This window comes from Trachurus trachurus (genome assembly GCF_905171665.1).
Source record: "Trachurus trachurus genome assembly, chromosome: 3".
In the NCBI taxonomy this organism is placed as follows: domain Eukaryota; kingdom Metazoa; phylum Chordata; class Actinopteri; order Carangiformes; family Carangidae; genus Trachurus; species Trachurus trachurus.
In genome coordinates, this window is record NC_139893.1 from 15,657,700 (window position 1) to 15,679,162 (window position 21,463).

General features: G+C 40.4%; 1 protein-coding gene across 1 annotated transcript in view; it reads right to left on the reverse strand.

Moving 5' to 3' along the window:
• The window catches only part of ush2a (Usher syndrome 2A (autosomal recessive, mild)), a gene marked incomplete at its 3' end in the record, with an annotated part of 184,671 nt that overhangs the window by 28,449 nt on the left and 134,759 nt on the right, over positions 1-21,463 (reverse strand). The window contains exons 63-70 of the mRNA XM_084001543.1: positions 20,957-21,154; positions 20,641-20,795; positions 15,778-15,976; positions 6,886-6,993; positions 5,140-5,323; positions 2,825-2,982; positions 670-828; positions 8-170 (exon numbers count right to left, since the gene is read on the reverse strand). Coding sequence (XP_083857669.1) covers positions 8-170; positions 670-828; positions 2,825-2,982; positions 5,140-5,323; positions 6,886-6,993; positions 15,778-15,976; positions 20,641-20,795; positions 20,957-21,154 — 1,324 coding nt within the window. The remainder of the gene's footprint in view (positions 1-7; positions 171-669; positions 829-2,824; positions 2,983-5,139; positions 5,324-6,885; positions 6,994-15,777; positions 15,977-20,640; positions 20,796-20,956; positions 21,155-21,463) is intronic.

Below are 21,463 nucleotides of genomic sequence, written 5' to 3' on the forward strand. Positions count from 1 at the left end.
ATGTTACCTGTATATATGGTAGGAGGTGATTAATCCATTTGGTTCTTTGGGGGCTGACCAGTGGATCTCCAGGACATTGGCTCCAGCTGCCTTTACAGTAGGGGGTGGCTGACCTTCTGGAGCCACCTCCAAAGTTTGCACTGAAACACCCAGTCCAACTCCACACCCCTCTGCAAGAAGCAACACAGGGCAAATAACAGAAACAGACACATATTCATTACATTTGGTTCTTTTACAATAACAGAACAAATCTCATCTACAAAGGCTTCTCCCTCAGTATGACCCCATTTATGTAGCATATCACAGGTCGGCGTGGTTACACATGCTGTAGGGCTGGAGATGAAACACCTCAGCTAGAGCATGATATACTAGAGGCCTGAAGAAAAGAGACCACTGGCTGCAGCACAGGGCTCCTCACCCCTCACATCATAAAACACAGCAAAATGCAAATGTTAGACATTAAATGCATATAACAAGGCACCATTACCACCCTCAAGCCTCTGAACCATGTGGCCACAGAGAATAGATCTATCTATTTCAACTACATTCACAGTTTTAATCTCTGCTATTTACACTAGTTTCTTTGTCATTCATTTCCTCAATTAAAACGTGTGTGAGGCTTCTATTTTCTCGACAAATAGCCGATTTTTCCAATTAAAAGATATTTACCGATCTGACAGGCTTGCACTCTGATGTCGTAGCTCGTGAATGGCTCCAGACCAGTCACAATGCGGTGCAGGTCTTTCCCAGCATGATGCACTATGGAGCTGTTGCTTCCTGGATTAAATAGGATGTTGTATGTTACAGGCTGTCTGCTGTTGAAATGAACTGTGGGAAAGGAGAAAGACACACAATAAACCTTTTTATAGTTTCTGTGTTTGCTGCAACAGAACCAAAACACAAGGCAAGGTATGTCATTTTAGCTGACCCTCCAAGCTACATACATGGACTGCGACTTTTTTTTCTTTTTAATTGTGGCATTCATGATGGTGCAACTTAAACAACAAGCCAATTCATGTTGAAATAAATTCTAGTCTCCACCATTATTTTTCTCAACAAAGGATTGAGCCTAAATTAAACAGGCTGTAACATGAACTTGTCTGACTTGACACTTACTTGACTTGACTATAATAGCTATTTCTTCCACTTTGAAGAGAAGCCTATTGGTTTTAATTGAATATGTTGAGGAAAATATGGTTGATAAGCACTATAAGTACAGTAGCTGGCTTCCTATAACTACATCTACATATCTGCTAATATTTTTGTCTGGACACTGAATGATCTAGCCTTTACAATCCTGGCACTGTGGCCTCACATCCAGACAAAAAACACACACATGTCATGTATACATATAGAGACACACACACACAGATACACACATGCACTTAGACTTTGTTAATATTCTCACCGGAGGTTTTTCCATAATTCAGGCCTACTGTATTGTGATGGGTTATTCAACATTCATGAACTCTTGATATCTCGAGAACGAACTGATTACCAGACAAATGAAAGACTTCAATTATTCACCCCCCAACTCACATATGCACACACACACCTACACACACACACCTCTGACTCTAGCACATGGACCTTTTTATATGAGCACACTTTAGATGCGTTAATACACTTTCACATAGTCCACACACACTCAGAGATATTTATAATGCATCTCTCTTTGATCGGCATGTTGCTCAGGCAGGTTTAATTGTGACTGTGATGTAGGTTAAGTATTTAAGTTATTATTAAACAACTGATAAGCTGCTTTAATGTCTTCTATTTCTCAATCAGGATTTCAAAAATTACAAATACACACATATAGAGCCCCTTCACAACATAAAACACACCTCCACACACACATCTGATCCTAGACTAAATGGCTTTCAGTGGCCATACGCAGTGTTTTGGCACTCAATGCATGCAATGTATGCATAAGACACAAACACAAGCATATACATGCACAAAGACAGACACTCTGTAAGAGGTTCAGGCGAACACACATACACGTACACACACAAGTCGAAAACACTCCAGACTCCGGGCTCAGGGAGTTAACCAAGCGTGAGAACCCAGCCGATATTTCCTCACCTTTAAAATCAACCCGTAATAACGATAGAATAGGCCTGCCTATGGAAATATCTCCACAATGACATGCACACACACATATGCACACGCACACACACAGACACACACACACACGCATGCAAGCACACACAGGCACGCACGCACACAGGCTCTCAAATACACATGTATAAAGATGCATACATAAACACAGAGACAAATATACAGAAACAAAGACACACACACTCACACTCACACATGCACACACACAGAGTGAAGTGTCTTTGCTAGTTGGCCCTATAAGCAGTTTCTGAGATAGGAAATCAGCCTAATGAGAGAGTAATAGTCAATGATAGATGGGTTAGGGCAGACAATCACTGCCCCATAAGCATGAAAACTCAGCCAAGTGTATGCTCATGTAGGCCAGTGTATGTGTGTCCAGGTCCTGAGAGGCCAGAAGGTGAATGGAAAACTACTCCGGGGCTTTTTTTCAGTCAAACCCTCAGTCAAACCCTCAGTCTTACCAAAGAAAAACGTTTATACTGTGAATATAATTTTTTGTCTTGTAGAGCTAAAGTTTATGAATATGACAGGGTTTTTTATTATTGGTTAACACAGAAAAATCACTTCATGTGTATCAGATTAACACAAATTACAAGAAAATAAGAAACCATCTCAGTCATAGTGTAATGTATCATTTAAGCTACTGTTCAGCCATCCATCCATCCATCCATCCATCCGTCCATCCATCCATCCCGCTACTCACCAGGAGGGGTCCAGGCAAGAGCGATGGAGTAGGGACCTAACACTGTCACATTGTAGGGAGGTGAGATCCCAGTTGGGCATGAGACTGGAGTCTTTATAACATATTTGTCACTCACACCGGTCCCACCCTCAGTAGCGACCTCCAGCTCATACACGTACCTAAAGACATGGAAAAGGCAAAAAGAGGTGAGGAGAGAAGAGATAACAGAAGAGGGGTACAGGGAAATGAGAGATCAAGGGAGAAGTGGAAGATAATTTCAACGGTCTGATGCAAACACAGGACCGGGTCAGAATCATGGCCCAGATAGTCAAAGAAACAAACAGAGCTTTATTATTATGTACAAAAGTCAGCAAGTACATACATCTGTGTGTGTATGTGTGTGTGTCAATACTATGACCACACTTAAGGACATTTTTTCTGCTTCTCCATCACACACCTTTCCCTCTCTCTTTCATCTGTCTTGTGCCTCTCTCGACCCACTCTCTACCTCTCCTGCCCATGACATCATAAGACAGATTTCCCTTTTAAGAGCGCGTGGCTGGCTGGTGCTAAAGCCTACATTAGCTGTGTAAGTGGGCCACCATTTAACATTAAAAGCCTTTAATTTGCTATAAACTCCGGCACACATGCATTAATAGGCGCCGGTGTTGGGTTATTGTTCCTGCGCAGAGCGTTTTAAACAGGAGGCCATTAGAACCTCTGCAGTGGGTTAGAACAGCGTCAGGAAACGCTAGTAAAACCCATATGTTACTCACACACACACACTCACACACATAGAAAGACCTGAGGAGAAAAACATAAATAAATACACCTCAGTGAGATACACCAACTAAGTCAAGGAGAGAGGGCGAGCGAGAGGCACAGAGAGAGGAGGAGAGCAAAGCAGTGAGTGAGTGTGATGGAGAGTGAGAATTTTATCATGGCATAAGGTTTCAGTGGGAGAATGAATTTAAACACTTCATCACTGCAAGATATTTACTTAAATGTAAACACCGCCTTGGGATATCAAAAGTAAAATGGTGTGTGTGTGTGTAGGTAATCGATGAGTGGGATATTTGCATCTGTTTGGTTGTGTGTGTGTGTGTGTGTGTCTGTGTGTGTGCGCGTGTGTCTGTCCTGCGGGGCCAGCCAGAGGGAATAGGTTAATTCTCTCGTCATCTTAGACACTTCCTGGGCTGCCGAAGCAAAGTGACAGCTAATCAACATTGTCATAAATAATCAATGGCCACTTTGAGCTGTCTCACGCACAGACACATGCACACACAGAAAGGCATGCTATGTACACACACACACACACACACACACACACACACACACACACACACACACACACACACACACACACACACACACACAAGCGAAAACACACACAAGTCTGCCTGGATAATGGGGCCGGTGCTCCCTGTGTAATTCTTGGCGCAGGGCTAAATTGGGAAAAGAAGGGAAGAAGGAAGGGAATGAGGTAAGAGAGAAAGGACAGGAGGGGAGGGAGAGAGGAAAGAGAAGTGAATAGGAAGCGAGGCAAGTGATGAGAAGTGAAGGGTCAGGACAGAAATGCCTTCTGGCAGACTATCTGGAATTAGGGAAAATTAAACATCACACACACATACAGTCCTATCTTCCTCCTTCCCCCGTTCCTTCCTTTCTCTTTCTCTTTCTCTTTCACACACATGGAGGAGATTGGAGTACTGCAGGGTGTTATCCCAAGATTTCTATGTGGGGTAAAAAGAAAATTGTCTCGGGAGAGAGGAGGCCGAAGAGGAGAGAAAAGGAGAAAGAAAAGAAAGAGAAAGAGGGAGGAGAGAGGGTTTCATTTTGCGCTCCCATAATTAAAACAGAAAATCCATCTTGGAAAAAAAGACACGGATTAGTAAAGGTTAAATGAAAATAAACAGATAAATAAAATCTACGCTCCACTGCTGTCTGTAAGCAAAACCCAGATCTGATTGGTGATTTGAATGTGTGTGTTGGTGTGTGTGTGTGTGTGTGGTAATGTTTGCGTCTGTCATTGGTATGTCAAATATTTGCCCATTAAATGACACAAACAAACATATATAGAGAGCAGTGCAGTCCTGAGAGAGAGACACGGATGGGATGATAGGAGAGCTTTTAAAACAGGGTGACCCCAATATAAACACGCACAAACACACACATGCGCACACACAAACGGGAAAAAATTAGGAATTAAAGGGATGATTAATTATGTACCTACAAGTGAAGTGTGTTTATGCGCGTGACTCCTACATATGAGCACACACTCGTGCACGTTTGCGTTGATGTGTGTGTGTGAAAGCGTGCAAGTGAATGCTATCCACCTGCGATTTGGCAGGAGTCCAGTGTCGGTGTAATTCTGGTCACGGTGGTCTCCGGTAAAAATAGTGTGACCGTCTCTGTTCAGTCTGTACTGAGAGATGTGTCCATTAGGCTGGGACGGCTGATCCCAGTACAGCTCCACTGCAGATGTGTTTATTATCAGGTGTCTGGGCCTTGACCATACACCTGCAGGAGCAAGGAGAGAGAAGGAGGACATGAGCATTTCCCACAGTCATTAATTATTATCATCTATTATTAATTACACAATAATAATAATAATAATAATAATAATAATAATAATTAATTAAAATATCATTATTATTAATTTATTTCAATATTGGCGATTCGGTGAATCTCTTGCTGCTCAAATACAATGTGACTGTCTACTCATATTATTTTAAAACAATGCCAATGATGCTGCCTGAAAAAATAAAGGCAATGTATCCTGAAAAACAATACACATACACAAACCAAAGTACACAACAGCGCATCTAAAGCCTCTGGTGTCTGGAGACTGAGAACGGTGGCATTTATCATCATGAAAATGCAGATTATTAAATTATCTAGCCAACACCAAATTCTTAACAGTGATTTGAACTATAACAAAATCAAGACGGGAAAAGATTATTCAGACATAAATGATGAGATCTTAGACTCATCTATTTGCCTGTGTGCAGGAAGAGAGTTTAATTGACTTACTTTTAATTAAACTTGAATTGTTTACCAATACACAAACATGTCACAGATATGTTAATTCCAATCACACAGAAAGATATATTTGAGATGATGTGAAACGGTGTGGTGGCATTGTGGCTGACATTGAGACACAAGGAGAAGGGTGGGGTGGTGGCTGTGGAGAGGAGGAGCTTAAAAAAGAAAAAGTAGGAGGCCCATATAAAAATAAATAGAATGAAAGACAAAAGATCCAATAGATTGGTGCAGGGAAGGGAAAAGAGAGATATTTAAATTGTAAATAGACAGAAGAAGCACTGACACCTACAGTAAGAGGAGAGATACATGTGCAATTGTTTTCAAGAAGAGACGCAGAGTGGGTAAGATGTGGAAAACAGATGTGGATGGAACCGATCAAGACAGAGGAGGAACAAGAGAGAGGGCGAAGGTGTGGAGAAGAAGAGAGAAGTTGAAAAAAAAAGGATGAAGAGAGACAAGGTTCCTAAATTGAAATTATTCAACAAATAAAAATCCAGAAAGCCATTTTAGTCAGACATCAGAACAACTCCACTCCACTGTAGTCAACAGTGAGGAAGAGGAGACAGGAAGAGAAAGGTGAAGGGTAGAGGGATATGCTATAGGGAGACCAAAGAAGGACAAGAGAGGGGGAGGATTCAAAAAAAAGGAGAGCAGTGGGAGGAGAAAAGAGAAGTGAGAGAAGAGCGGACAGGAAAAGGAGAAAATTATCCGAAAGAGGAAATCAGAGAAGAAGACACAGACAAAAGTAGAAGGTAAAAAGACACTTCAAAAATGTAACAATTATTGTCGAATGTCAGCATCAGTTACAGTAAAATGATAATATGTTAAGTTATCAATCATTTAATCATTAACTGTTAATTATCAGTAATATTTGCTACAATGTTTAATACACTATGCCAGTAATCTACATCGACCAAAAGAAAAAAAAAATACATGCAATTCCTAAAATATATACTTTCAAAGAAGGTGTAACACTGTAGCTTCTTCGGGATATTGCTGTGTGTGTGTGTGTGTGTGTGTGTGTGTACAGTATGTACCAGCAGGGGAGGCTTGCAGGGTGTGTCCCGTGGAAGGTGAGCTGGCTCCACATCCGACAGCTGTACAGGCCACCAGCACAAAACTGTAGTTTGTGTACGGCTGCAAACCTGTAGCACCAAGACTTGTGTGAATATTTCCCCTAAAACATCACAAAGGATCGACGACGACACACTTATAAGCACATGCAGAGTGGAATCTTATCTTCATCTTATGTTTTATTCTCATCACAATGAATTGTATCGAACAGTAAAAAAAAGCAGTGGTGTTCAAAAAAATTTAATGGACAGAGTGATAACAGAACAGTGTGAAGAGCTGAGGAGGAAGAGAAGACAGGGGAAAAGGTGAATGAGAGGGAAAGCCTTTTGAGCCTGTATCACCCGCTCTCCTCTCTCTCTCTATCTGTTTCACTCTCCCTCCCTCTGTTCTTTCCACACTCTCTCAACGGATGGATCCATATCTGTCGGTGTTAAATTATGCATGCCATAACTCAATAATGAAACAACGTAAAGATGGGCAGCCGCGGAACTGACATGGGATAGGACCGGTCCAACGCTGTAATGTCATCAGCTTTTGATCTATGATAATTATGATACCTTGGTATGCGTTTAGGCTACAGCGTCCAGACATGATTTATTTATAGGCACCTGCTATGCCGTCTAAAAGAAATCACATAGCGACTGAGTGATCCTTTAACTGCATCCACAGGCAATCAGTTTTTGGTGTTATATTGAAAGTATTTTAGTTAGATTTAAATACCTGAATCTGTTAAAAATCATATATATTCCAAATAAAGTTAGAATCACTTTCCAGTTATTGAAAACCTTTTTTCCTTCACATTTATTTTCTGTCTCATTCTTAATGTTAAGTGGATGGAAGAGGATGAATGGATGGATGCAAATCCTTAATGCTGTCATGGGGGTTGACTGGATATTTTATGGTCATTCACTTAGCCGACAGGCTACAACAGCTTACAAATCAAATTCAAAGGAAAATGAATGAAGTAAAACGACTATTTCAAAAGGATGACTGTGAGAACAGGCTTTGGCACATTATACACTGTGTTCACTTCTTTGTTTCTGCTTTGGATCTACACTAATTTAGGTGAAGCAATAAATATCATTACACTTACAATGATTTCTGATGCATTGCATAAACATTTTACATATTCAGAAATGTCTAATTATGGCTCAATGCAATGGATTTTATTTGAAAACATGCAAGTAAAATATCTTCCATTTAATGGCTTAACTTCCATATGTTTTGTATCGAAGGGCAAACAGACAGTGGGGGACTTTTAAGCACCGGTTATGAGATACAATTAAAAGTCAATGATATATTGAATTAATCAAATAAACACACCTGTGATTTGGTGAAATAAAAAAAGACCATAATTTTACCATTTGTGAAATAAACGCCTTTTTGATATAATTTGTGAAATAATCTAAATTATCTATTGCTGTTTTCCGACTGTGTATATTTTAAAGGTTGAGAGACGGAGAGGGGCACCCCACTGTGTGTCTCAGCTGCTATATGCGCGTCGGTACCGACCCTGTGTTGACTACATACAGCGGTGAACATACACACACATTTACACACACACAGTCTAATGCACAGCGGAGTGCTTCACCACGGTTTCCTCACGTCTCTTTCTACTGCTTAGCCTGCTTAACATGCCTCGCAGCCTGCCACGCTTAACCCAACCTCTGATCAATGTGTCTGTGTGTGCACGTGCAAATGTTCTTACAATGTTGCCCTGTGTTTGGGTTAAATAAAGAAAATCTGCCAGCCATACCAAAGCGCTAGGGTTGAAGCGTAAGGCTCTGTTACACTATTTAACTGTGCAACTAAGCGTGTGTATATGCGAGTGTGCACTGTAGCATAGTAAATGATATCTACACTGCAAGTGATGTCATTTGTTGCAACACTAAAAAAAGCGGTAACCCTTGACTAGATTTTCGTACATACGGACTGACAGTGTCCCGATGCGGCCAAAAACTGGGCTGACAACTGTGTTGTAATATTTCTAACACAGTCCAACCCCACATCACATGTGGCAACGGCCTGAGAAGTAATGAAAATGTGTGCATAATCAAAATGACTAAAATTATTTTAAATGCTGCCCTTGACTCAATTACAGCCGTAATTCAGGTCAGGGAACACGGGGCACTGATCAGAGCACTTGCTTGTAAAAGTTGATTTATCAGTTCCACATTTAATGCTGCAGACTCACAATAAGGAACAAAAAAAACTCAGCTGATTTTCTAAACACTGTGTCTCATGCTACCTTAAAAACAAACCAATCACATCACAACGAACAATTATACTTCTCATCCAATGTGCAAACCCACACACAAACACCTCTGATGTGTCTCGATGTATTTCAAATTATCTGTAACACTCAGCCTGAAGAGGGCAGTGTTGTTCTGCTGGAGAAATAACATTAAGTTGACAATAGTGTGTATGTGTGCATGTGTGTGTGTGTGCGCGTGTTTGTGTGTGTGTGTGTGTGTGTGTGTGATAGAAAAATGGACAGTGTGTGTGTGTGCACATACCTGTATGTGCGTGTACCAGTGCATACATGTGTGCTTGATTATGGAAAGACAGAGGAAGCTTCAATCATTTTAACAGTGATCACTGGGAAGTGAAAAACAGGTGGAGGGCGTTTTGATGTGAGCAACCGGCAGCTCACTAACACATAGAGAGACAAGGCTGTAACTGTCATTGTCAGAGCTGGACACTGGAGACTGGTCTGTGTGAGACTTTGGCAGTAAGACACAGGAAAGAGTTGGTGCACACATACAAGTAAAAAATCAAAGTATGCATGTGAGAGAAACTCAGAACAAGAGACTTGATTGTGAGACCGTTGTTTCTTTCCATAAGCGTATGTGTGTGTTGCTGTGGTGCACTAAAAAATAACAGATTTAAAACAGCATTTTATTGACAGGTTGCCAAGGCCTATTTGCATTACAGACCATGATAGGATGATGGGCCCTGCCCGCAATACCATGCCAGTTACCTGATACACCACACAGTCAGGAAGACAGTGTGAGGCAGAGAGAGAAGGAGAGAGAGAGATGGAGAAAGTAGGAGAATAAGAGAGAGAGTAAGGGCAGAGAAATGTGAGGACAGCTGAGACAAGACATGAAAGTAGCTGCGATGGAAAGAGAAGGAGAGATGTGGTACGCTGAAGCGCAAAACAGGACAGTGACCAGAAGGGGAAAGAGGGAGGGAGAGGGAGAGAAAGAGAAAGAGAGAGAGAGAGAGTGGGGGAAGACAGATAGAAGAGAGCTTTGATAACACCTCTCCTAAATAATTAAGAGTTTGACTTCCTGTCTGTGGCTCCCTAATGCAGAGACCGTCTGGGGTGGAACAACGAGATCAGGTTCACTCTCACTCTCTCTCTCTCTCGCACGCACACACAAACACGCGTACACACACACACACACGCACACACACACACACACGCGCACACACACACACACACACGCACGCACGCACACACACACACACACACACACACACAGTCTCACTGAGACTACATGGTTAATATGCAAGTCAAAAAAATGTCTAAAATCCTGATTTCATAATCCTGATTGCAGTCCACTGAGACAAATATATCACCTCACTCACTCACTCACTCACTCACTCACTCACTCACTCACTCACTCACTCACTCACTCACTCACTCACTCACTCACTCACTCACTCACTCACTCACTCACTCACTCACTCACTCACTCACTCAATTCAATTCAATTTAAAGCAGCGACATACATTGTATACATTGTATATATTGCCAAAGCAAAGCAACTCACTCACTCACTCACTCACTCACTCACTCACTCACTCACTCACTCACTCACTCACTCACTCACTCACTCACTCACTCACTCACTCACTCACTCACTCACTCACTCACTCACTCACTCACTCACTCACTCACTCACTCACTCACTCTAATGTTCAGCTCAATATTTCGAATAAAATAAAAAAAACACGTAAATCCTGAGAAGTGCCATGGTGCTTGCAATTTTTGCTTTTAACCAATCCATGAGTTTAATTTTTCACAACTACATTTAGACCGGTAGAAAAAAAATCTCTTCTTTTCATCTTTCTGACTATACATCCCTGTTAATTTCCTTTATGAAGCAGGACAGAGTTGAGGCCGATATATGAGGGAGGGTTCTGGCAGGTGTAACATCAATCCACTACATCACAACCTTCTTTATACCTGTCCCATTGAGCTCCACTGTTTGACTACAGGCCTGCTGAGCTATGGTTAGAAATCGAAATAATTAAAGTGTTACATGGTATTATTGTTAACTAGTTGGCTGAGAAACTCTTTCATTGATGCTGACACCTCTCACAGAAGACAGATCCAGGACTAAGACATGATGAAAACAATTTTCCGCCTCTTCTACTCCTTTTCTCATGTCTACATGCCTGTACCTATAGTACGGACCAATCAGAGAAGAGACTGTGGGGAAAACGCATTAATAAATAAAAGAACATACTCTATTCCCTGCTGTTCTGAATTAATAATGAGCCTACAAAAGACCAATTAAACACATGATTAATGCCATAATCTATATAATTGCAGGCAATAATTCATTGTGAGCTAATGATAGCAATACTTAATATCGATTCACATGGGGTGTCTTTGTACAGTAGTGCTTAATTCTTTCAGTGAAGTGTCTCTTTTCAGAACTGCTAAAAATACTATTAATAAGAGTCTATTTCTTGCTTCTCCTAAGGCAAATCACTGATAAACAGGAAACGGTAGAAGCCTAAAATTTGTTTTTTGTTTTTTTAAATTGTAGATTCTGGCATCACGAAGGCTGTGGCTTACTGTAATTTTCAGTACAACACTGGAAAAGTGTTATTGTTAAAAGCATCGACACAACTTAAAACATCAACACTGAACTTTTAATGCAAGACAGAAAAATGATTCAGTGTCGATTAAAGCTAAACTTGCCAAGTGCTATCTATTAATGCCTATTAAAATGCCATTTGGCGGTGGGTACTGTTACAGATGGAGTTTTTGCAGCATGTAAAACTTGGTTCATTTATCATGGCCTAAGAAAACCACAAATATGTGCTGCATCTTACATAGTTTCTTATTTTTTAAGCCTAAAGAGAAAGATAAATATGATCTTGTATTTTTACATTACTTTCAATCGTTTCGCAGATGCTTTAATCCAATATACTTATGAGTGAGAGTCATCACTAAATCTTAAGTACAATAGGAGGCTCTGGTACTGCTACTAAGAATCACATCGATTTAATAAGTGCAAAGAGATCAAGTGAAGAAATGCATCAAAAGTGCACAGTAAGTGTTTTTGATATTCTTATTATAATGCAACAGGTCCTCTCAGTTTCAGGTACGGTTTTACTACTAATGTTTCATAATTTGAATAATAACCAGTATTAATATGTTATGATAATGAATTTATGTTACCTTTTTTTTGAAACATGAATATCTCACATACTCCCCATCCATCAGCACAGGGAATCTTTGGGCCCACAGATCTATCAGATCAAATAAGTTACAACACTGCAAGCGTGATTCAATCTAAAATCGACATTTTTGCGGCTAAAAAAAGCACATTACTCCAATTTCTGTGGTTTGAGAGAGCGAGCGTGTGAGCTCTTTGAGTGTCTGTCTCGGAAAGTGGTGAGAGCCGTCAGGGAGACGCAGAGAAGATGAATAATGGCGTATTAAACATTAAGGATGAGGGAGTAGTGTGGCAATTATTTCTGTTCATATTTCACTGAAAACACTTAGTTACATCCATCCACCTTTTCATGTGTCCCACGCCTTTCTCCTTTTCTCCTTCAGTCTTTTTAAAAAAGAGTCACTCTGTGTATCTTCACTCCTTCAGTTTGTATGATCTTTTTATGACTCCAACATTATTTAATTTTGCCACTGAAACTACTCCCCACCTTTCTCCTTGTGCCTACCTCTGTCTGTTCCACTTCATACTGAAGAGTTTTTGAAGAGCTATCACTTAAGGGCAGTTATACTCATTATTGTAAAATCATATCATGTAAAAGAAATACCATACCAATAGTTACATTACATAACTTAAATAATGAGAATAATATAATAATCAATTATTATAAGATATCTCATATGACATATAAATCAAAAATTGCTAATGAAGTTTAGTGATTTAATCTAAATGGGCCAAAGAGTAAAGAATGAATGAACTTAAAACCTTTAAAAAAAATACTTAATATAAAAATAAATACATACATTTACAGAGCAGAGATGTTTTCTTATGATCTACAGAAAAGGTACAATTCAAGTTTTTTTATGCCGATTAATCTGAAGTTGATTTCTGATCCTTTGTTGTGGTGAAACTGACTTTCACTGTCTCTTTAAACATATTTCTACTACATGCATGTGTTGAGAGCCATGAAGTGGAGCTATGAGAGAGAGAGAGAGAGAGAGAGAGAGAGAGAGAGAGAGAGAGAGAGAGAGAGAGAGAGAGAGAGAGAGAGGGATAGAGAGAGAGAGAGAGAGAGAGAGAGAGAGAGAGAGAGAGAGAGAGAGAAAGATAAAGAAAGAGAGAGAGAGAGACTGGTCGAGTGGTGGTTTTGGCTGAATACGCAGGGTTCTCCAGTGTCTCACTGGGGTACAGGGAAATTTCACACACGCATGCTGGTTGCTTACACTGGCACATGGGGCTGGTACAGTATTACAACACATTACCATCTCTATTTGGCATTGTTTGCTTTGCCTCATGCCTACACATACAAACACACATGCTCATGTACACACAACTCCTGACCATACAAGCCAACCACAGGCACCATGGGAATAGTCTATTGGCTACTGGCAAAGCCGACGCCTGGTCCGAGTCCAAAACAGAGCAGAGAAGAGCTGTGAAGGGAAAATGCCAATGATTTCAGCTTCCGAAGATGTCGTCACTTCATCATATGTTGAAATTTTAAAGGGCCTAATCAAATCAGTGAAAGTGACAAGTGTCAAGACAGTAAGAACTGTTTGTCTACCATAATGAAATTATCGCAACATATATATTTATTATTATTAGTTGTAGTATTTGCCTGTTTTCTCCAAGTAGGTTCTGTTTTATGCAGACAACTAACATTTGCTTAACAGTGCCTCATGCAGATGTTTGTGTATGTATGTGTGTGTGTGTGTGTGTGTGTGTGTGTGTGTGTGTGTGTGTGTGTGTGTGTGTGTGTGTGTGTGTGTGTGTGTGTGTGTGTGTGTGTGTGTGTGTGACTGATGGCAAAGGGCCAGCAACACTGCTCCTCCTCAGGGTAGATAAAACATGATGCACAAATCACCCAGTCCTGACACCACCATGTTTGTGTGCAGATCTACAATATATTAAGACAAGCCAACACTTCTGTTTGTGCGCCTACTTTACCTCTGAGTGTTTTATTAGAGCTCTGCGTCTCAAACCGCCTTCGCTCTGCCATTTGTGCACTTACGTTTCTGTCTTCTCAAGCTTGTATGTACAGTGCAATCCTGGAAATTATTCACCCGTGAGTTGTAAGTACAGGATTTAGCATATACTATTGGATATAGCAATGTTGTATAATCAAAACATTTAATAAATTGTCCAAGTCTATTGAACAAAATAAAAACAAGACTTGCACAGTAGTAAAATAACACAAAATGTAACCTGGATGAAACTGGCTATCTGCACTGATATTTGTTGCAGAACATACAGTATGACAACAGTCACAGCCTCTTTTAACCATCTAGAAGCTTCTAGCATCTGTCTGCAGGTAGTTTCTGACACTCTTTTATTGCTGAGTGTGTTAGAGATCTAGAAGATCTTTTAAGTTTACAGGAGTTCTTTTTAATTTTCAATTTGTGGCCTAAAAAACAAACTGATGCACTGCATCCCCAGAGAGCTCTACTACCTATAAGACCATTATCCCAGACTAGAGACTCTACTTATCTATGAAGGTTATTGCAAACATTTGTCTTTTTGAATCTTCCCTTGAATAGTGGTGTCCTACTTGGCTTTCACCCATGGAGCTCTGATTGTTTTAGTGTGTGATGTACGGTTCGGGCTGAAAGTGACCACTCCAGACTGCTCCAGGTCAGACTGAAGCTCTTTAGATGTCTTTTGTGTGAGTTATTTCCACAAACTGAACAAAATTCTGCAGATTTGACTTTCTCTGTAGTGTCACGTCCTGAAGGAGTCTTGACAGTTTATACAACTCTTAAATGTCTTGATAACATCACAAACTGTTCAAACATGATTTTTAGGGATTGTCTTGTAGTCTTTGGAGCTGTTTTGTTTTATAAACATATTCCCAGTTTTAAGCAGCTCTTGTGTATTTTCTATTGTGCAAAGCAGCTGGAAAGAACAAGCCCCAAGCAGTGAATCCATCATTAATTGGTTAATTTGGGTCACATGAGCACTGAAAATGTTTTGTTTGTTGCTCCCAGTCATGCTCTTTCTAAATTGGTTTATTTGCATTAACTTATTAAGATATTTTCAATTATGTACTTAAAATTATTAAATATTATTATTTTTTTTTAAATGCAATATTTTCAACCAGGATCCTATGTGAGCCTGATATAATGTACACCTCTCGACAGTGTTTGAGTGTGGTGACTGTGTTTTCACCCTTTTTTGTTTGTTTACATGTGAGTGTATTTGTGTCTGTGTAAGGCGTTGGCCCAGAGAGAGTGTGGCAGGAAGTTATTAGTTTGCTTTCAGTTACCAGCATGCATGAATAAATGCAAGTCAAAGGGGAGAAAGTGGAAAGAGAAGTGGCCAGGTAAGAAAAGAGAAAAGAGGAGGAGAAGTAGAAATGTGAAGAAAGAAAGAGAAAAAGAAAGAACAAAGAGAAACAGGGAGGAAAAAAATAGCAAATGAACAATACAACTTGTAACTTACCAGTCACAGTATGATTTCTGGGTCCATCGGTGTGTGTGACTATGGTTCCAACACCTGTCTGGTTCAAGTGGTACTGCTGTATGAGTCCATTGGGACTAGCAGGTTCAGACCAGCTCACGTGAAGAGAGGAGGAACTTAAAGCTGTCACCACTGGAGGCTGTACACCCTCTGGGAGACCCTGGACTGTGACTGCCACAACCTAAACACACACATGGACATGGAAACACACAAAAAAGATATAAAATATAACACATTTCTGATGTTTTACAGAATGTAAAAGATGTTGACAACAGATGGATTTCTGCTCTGAACATTTATGATTGTAATTAACATGATAAAAACTGAATAAAAAGCTGCATCATAATTCACTGCTTCTGTTTTTGAGGTAATAAAGACCATGTTCACAACAGAAGAAGACATTTGCTGGCACTGGTGTAAAAAAAAAGAAAAGAATGAGAAAGATGGGTAAAACGATGATGGCCAGCCTGCAGCTAAATACTGTATGGCCAAAACTGTGAGAAAAGAAAGACAAAACCACTACATACCGTAATAAAACTATACTCAGCAAAGCAGTGAACCAACACAGTGACTGTATACTATGTAGTATTACAATCAAGAGAGGTATCCCAGTCTGAGAATACAAGACATGAACAGTTTGTTTTTTCTATTTTGAGCATCACCTCTTCACAGTCATAACACAGACATTCTGCCTTAAAAGACCTACTCCATTGATTTAGTGTTTCTGCATGATTAAGAGTCCCTTTGGCAGCTGTTTCAGCAATTCCTCCTGTAATATCCACTTTAATTGTGTTGGCTGTGTGGTTTCCAGTAGTTTTAACCATCATTGCTAGAAAAATTAGAAAACATAACAAAAAACAACAAGCAATCCCACCACTGGGCTCAGGTTCACACGAAAAAATTGCTGCTCTTGCATACAGTTTTGCGAGCGACTATCTTATTGTAAATTCCTGGCGTAGTATCTGTGGGCCCCTGTGAACGCTGGGTGAATGTGGAGACCACAGAATCACAGGGCAATCTGCTGCTAATGGCAACAGGGATATCCTGCCTTAATAGACTGTCACTAGCACTTCCCCCACCTGTCCCGCTCAGTGCTATGCAATTAGAACAGTGCTACTACAACTAAGGAGACGCACACGCGCGTGCACACACGTACAGCACACACAGGTACATGCAGGTATACACACATGGACGCGAAGAAGTGGAAGAGAGGAAACAGCAGAGGAGGCAGAGAGGAAGACGATAAGGGAGACGCAAGGGGGAGTGAGTGTTTGGGTCTGCTTCCAACTCAGATGCCTGTCAAGATTTATGTTCAAATGTAAACAAAATAAAATCCATATAACTACCTAAGTAACCATAACTTAAACTGCTTGATGGACAACTTACAGAAGTTGTGTTGCACATACAGTAGATGCAGGGACATTACAGTCAAATAAATGCACCTAAGTAATCTGGGTTCCCTCTGGGTGCAACTTAGCAACTGATGATGCAACTTCACTGTATTAATGCATAGAAAATTGACAGGGTAGATTGAATATTTAATGCATGTCACATGTCATACAGTATGTAAACATGGCACAAACAGAAACATTAAAAGCTCAGAGTAATATAACTAAAGTGCTTGCATTCCACAGACTTTATAAAAAACGCTGTGTACATAAGAAAATGCATGCCTCACTAGGTTACTCTTCATCCTGCCCTTCTTTCTGTATCTAAAGGAACAGACACACGGAGGGACAGAGAAAAATGGGATTGTGGGAGGCACACAGAAAAGAGAGAGGGGGGGGATACTGGACACTAGATGACAGTTTGTTGTAATAGAGAAACTTGTGTTTGGTGTTTTGTGGGAAGGAGTGAGGAGGAGAGAGGCTGAGAAAGAAAAGAGACCACAGTTGGCAGAAACAGGAGAGATCAGTGTAAAGATGGAGAATGACAGGAGACAAATAGCAAAGAGAACAGAACAAAAGGATGTGAAGACAAGAGGAGGACCAATCGCTGTTCCCTCCTCTCTAAGTGACCAACCGTATTAGATCAGCACCTTCTGTTGCCACAGCAGGTGTGTGTTTGTGTGTGCCTGTGTTTGTTTGTCTGTGTGTGTGTGTGAGGGGCTTGATGCCAGGTAATTGCAGTGGTGTATTAGGTTAGCCCAAGTTATCCCATAATTGGGACTGTTTGGCCAATTTTCACTGGTGTACAAACTAATTCCAACTCAGTCTCCCTCCAGCCTCTGCTAAGAGTGTGCGCACGTTTGACTGAACATATGAGAGAACATGGAAGACAAAGACTGAGTCTGTAACTGAGACCACCTCTCAATGGGAAAGTGGTCTCAGACTTTTGGACCCTGCACATCCAGAGTTGTCCTGTTGGTTATTTGGCCCCCTGCTGCTTAATGGAGAACATTTACAGCACGGCTCATCTAGGGTTGGTTCATTTTCAACTGCCAGGCTCACAGGCAGAGTTGGACGATATGCAGACACTGACTTGACCTCAAATGTGCAGACATCCGCAAACTTTAATTTCTCTTTTCTCTCCAGAATATTCAGAGCTCTGGCTCATCCCTTTGTAGCTCTTTATATTTCCTGATCTCTATAAGTTCCTCCTCATCCATGGGTCATACAACCACAGATGGCAACAGAGACAGCAAGACATGAGGAGAGGGAAGACGAGCTGCGACAGGAGCTAGGACGTACAAAATAACCTTTCAGGGGCTGTTTTGCAAAATGTTGTTGGGTGGTGTATAGGGCTGACCCAAAAAAATCTAAGCTTCGAATCTTCGTTCTTTGCCATGGTCATCATCATCGGCAATTGTTACATTAAAATGAGGTAAGTAGCTAACTGTTACTGTATAAACCTTGATGGTTAATATGCTACATTGTCCTGTGTGGATGAAGTTTCTCTCATGAATGAGCATAATGTAGGTATGTATATCATGAGGCTGTTGCTATGTGACTTGTGATTGACAGTTCACTTTACCATTAGATTAAAGTTACAGACTAGTCATCGGATGTCCACTGATATTTGATGATTTCTTTGAGGGACCAGCCACAGTAATGTGGATGGAAATGCAATTATATTGACAAATCAATATGTTCTATAAATTGTACAGTGACAGAACAATGAATACTAAAAACGGTAACAGAATCACAATGTACAAAATATATGAAGTGTTACACATCTTTCTTTCTCTCTTTATCTCTCCAAAATGTACCACTTCCCTTTATCTATGCTCTACATCCCATTTCATCCATGTCATCTTTCTCCCCAACATTCATTTATTGTAAACATTAATCCATCCATCATCTATTTATCTATCAACCCCTCACAACTAGTTCAACAATCTGTACCTCCATCTCACTCTCCATCATCAACCCACCCCTCCACTGACAGAGCTGCAGGCTTCATCTTTACGTAAGAATGTGCTCATCAAAATAATGAGATGTTAAATTAGCTTTAAAAAAAAGCCACAAAGACAGTTTTCAACGTGAGCTTTCATCACCTCTAAGCCGGAGAAATTAATTGTTGTGGTGATATCAGCTCGACTACAGCCAGAAAGATAGCGGGGGTGGGGTGGGGTGGGGGAGTTCTGTGTGAAGCTATTATGGACGCTATCACAAACATCAGGTAGGCTCAGCAAATCCAGAGCCTCGCGTACAGGGGGAGAGCGGAAACAAGGCTAAATAACAACTTGTTCCGACACGGGAACAGCACAGAGTTCACACAGTCTGGAAACATCACACACTGTAATTTCTTAGCAACAAAAGTCAGACAGGTTTAGAATTTGTAAAATATCACTTGCACAACAACTGTGTACTTGAATTATGATGCAAACAGCGTTTAGACATCGGCATCGGAGGCGGCTGTTACAACAGGGTGAAAGGGCATTTAGCTGAAAGGTCCTGACCAAACAATGGATCAGAGGAGCAACAGAAGGCCACAGCTGCAAGGTTACTGGTGTAAATTTACCGAGTGTGAAGAAGGAAGCGGCATATTAAAGCAATTTCTCCTTGACAGAGAAAAGGAAAAGTTTCTGTATTCAGACAGTTGTGAATAAGAATAACACTGACTACTATGATAAATGTATTGATTACTTTATTATAGGCGACTATGAAGCTGATTTTTGCTCCTCGACAGGAAAAAAATGCTGACAAGACACTGGCTCCAATGATGATGATTTACAATACATCAACATTTGTATTTTCCCCTTTCATCTATCAGATAATGCAAATGGAAATTAAAGATGGAGCAATTCTCTCTTTTTCATGCACACACACATGCGCGCATACACACACACACACACATTTTAGTCTTCTTTTTTTGTCCCTCAAGAGGTATACTTAAATTAAAGGACTTAACTAAAATACAAAGTAAAGTGGTGCTTAGTTCAGTGAAGCCCAGTCCATCTTTTGAGGACTCATCAGATAATCACACAGGGGACTAGTGTCTTTATGAAAAGGGGTGCTACATTTGAGTTAAGCTGTGTGTGTGTGTGTGGACAGGTTGGTGTGTGGATTTTACTGTCTTTTTGTTCAAAATAAATACAATATACAAATCGAGTAGATTTGGTTATCAATGCCAGTTACTCATTTGATGTCGGAGTAGATGCTGTGTTGGTTTCAGGGTTTGTGAACAGGCAGGCCAGCTGATTCCTCTGCATTATTATTTTTTGAACGCTCCAAACATCCTGATCCCCCTGAAACTTCCTGAAATGCTTCCCTAGTAATGCAGACATTGCGTCATATTTGACAAACAGATCATCATAAAGTTGGCCACACGCACTACTAATGAGATGATACTGTGATGCAACATAACTTATAGTTACAACAGCAAAAACATCCAAAGTCTCACCTGTGTGCTGTCAGTACAACCAGCCCGGTTACAGACCCTGAGCTTGTAGCTGTATTCTTGAAAAGGTCTGACCCCACCCACGTCGGTGAAACTATTTTCATCACCACGGTAACGCTCTTGTCCATCCCGCAGTATAACATAGTGGGTGATGTTTCCTGGTAAAATGGAAAAAGAGATTACATTTTTTTCCTCAAAATCTCCATCTTTGGGTCTACATCCACATTTCTCATAAATACCTCTCCGCTGAATTTAATTAACTGATTCTTTTATTACTAATTAACACGTCCAAACACTAGTGACGCACATTTATACACACCATTAGGCCTGGCAGGTGCCTGCCATTGCAACTGGATGATGTCATCTCGTTCACCAAGGCGACTCCAACGAGGCGGTGCCACGCCCCACGGTTTGTCTTCACTGGTGGTCACAGTTGTAACATCACTGGAGCCTCGTCCAAAGCTGTTCCAGCCCTTCACTCTGTACTCATAGGTGGTGAAGGGCTCCAGATTAGAGTCTATTCAAGAGTGAGGAAGGGTACACATACGTAAGACAATAATAGAGATCAGTAGATAAATATCACACCATAACATCAACCTTATTGTAGAGATTGATACTGTAAGTTCATACAGAAGTGTGAGTGCTATTTCCGGAGGGTAATCAATCATGTTGTAAAAAGGTATGTCTATCATATAAATTGTGGGGCTGGTAGCATAGAGATTTAATTTACTCTGGTTAACAAAAATCAGTGAATTAAATAAATAAATAATAAACAGTTCAAATCTCCTAATGTTTGATTTCCTTTATTGCATTAATTTTCTTTCAT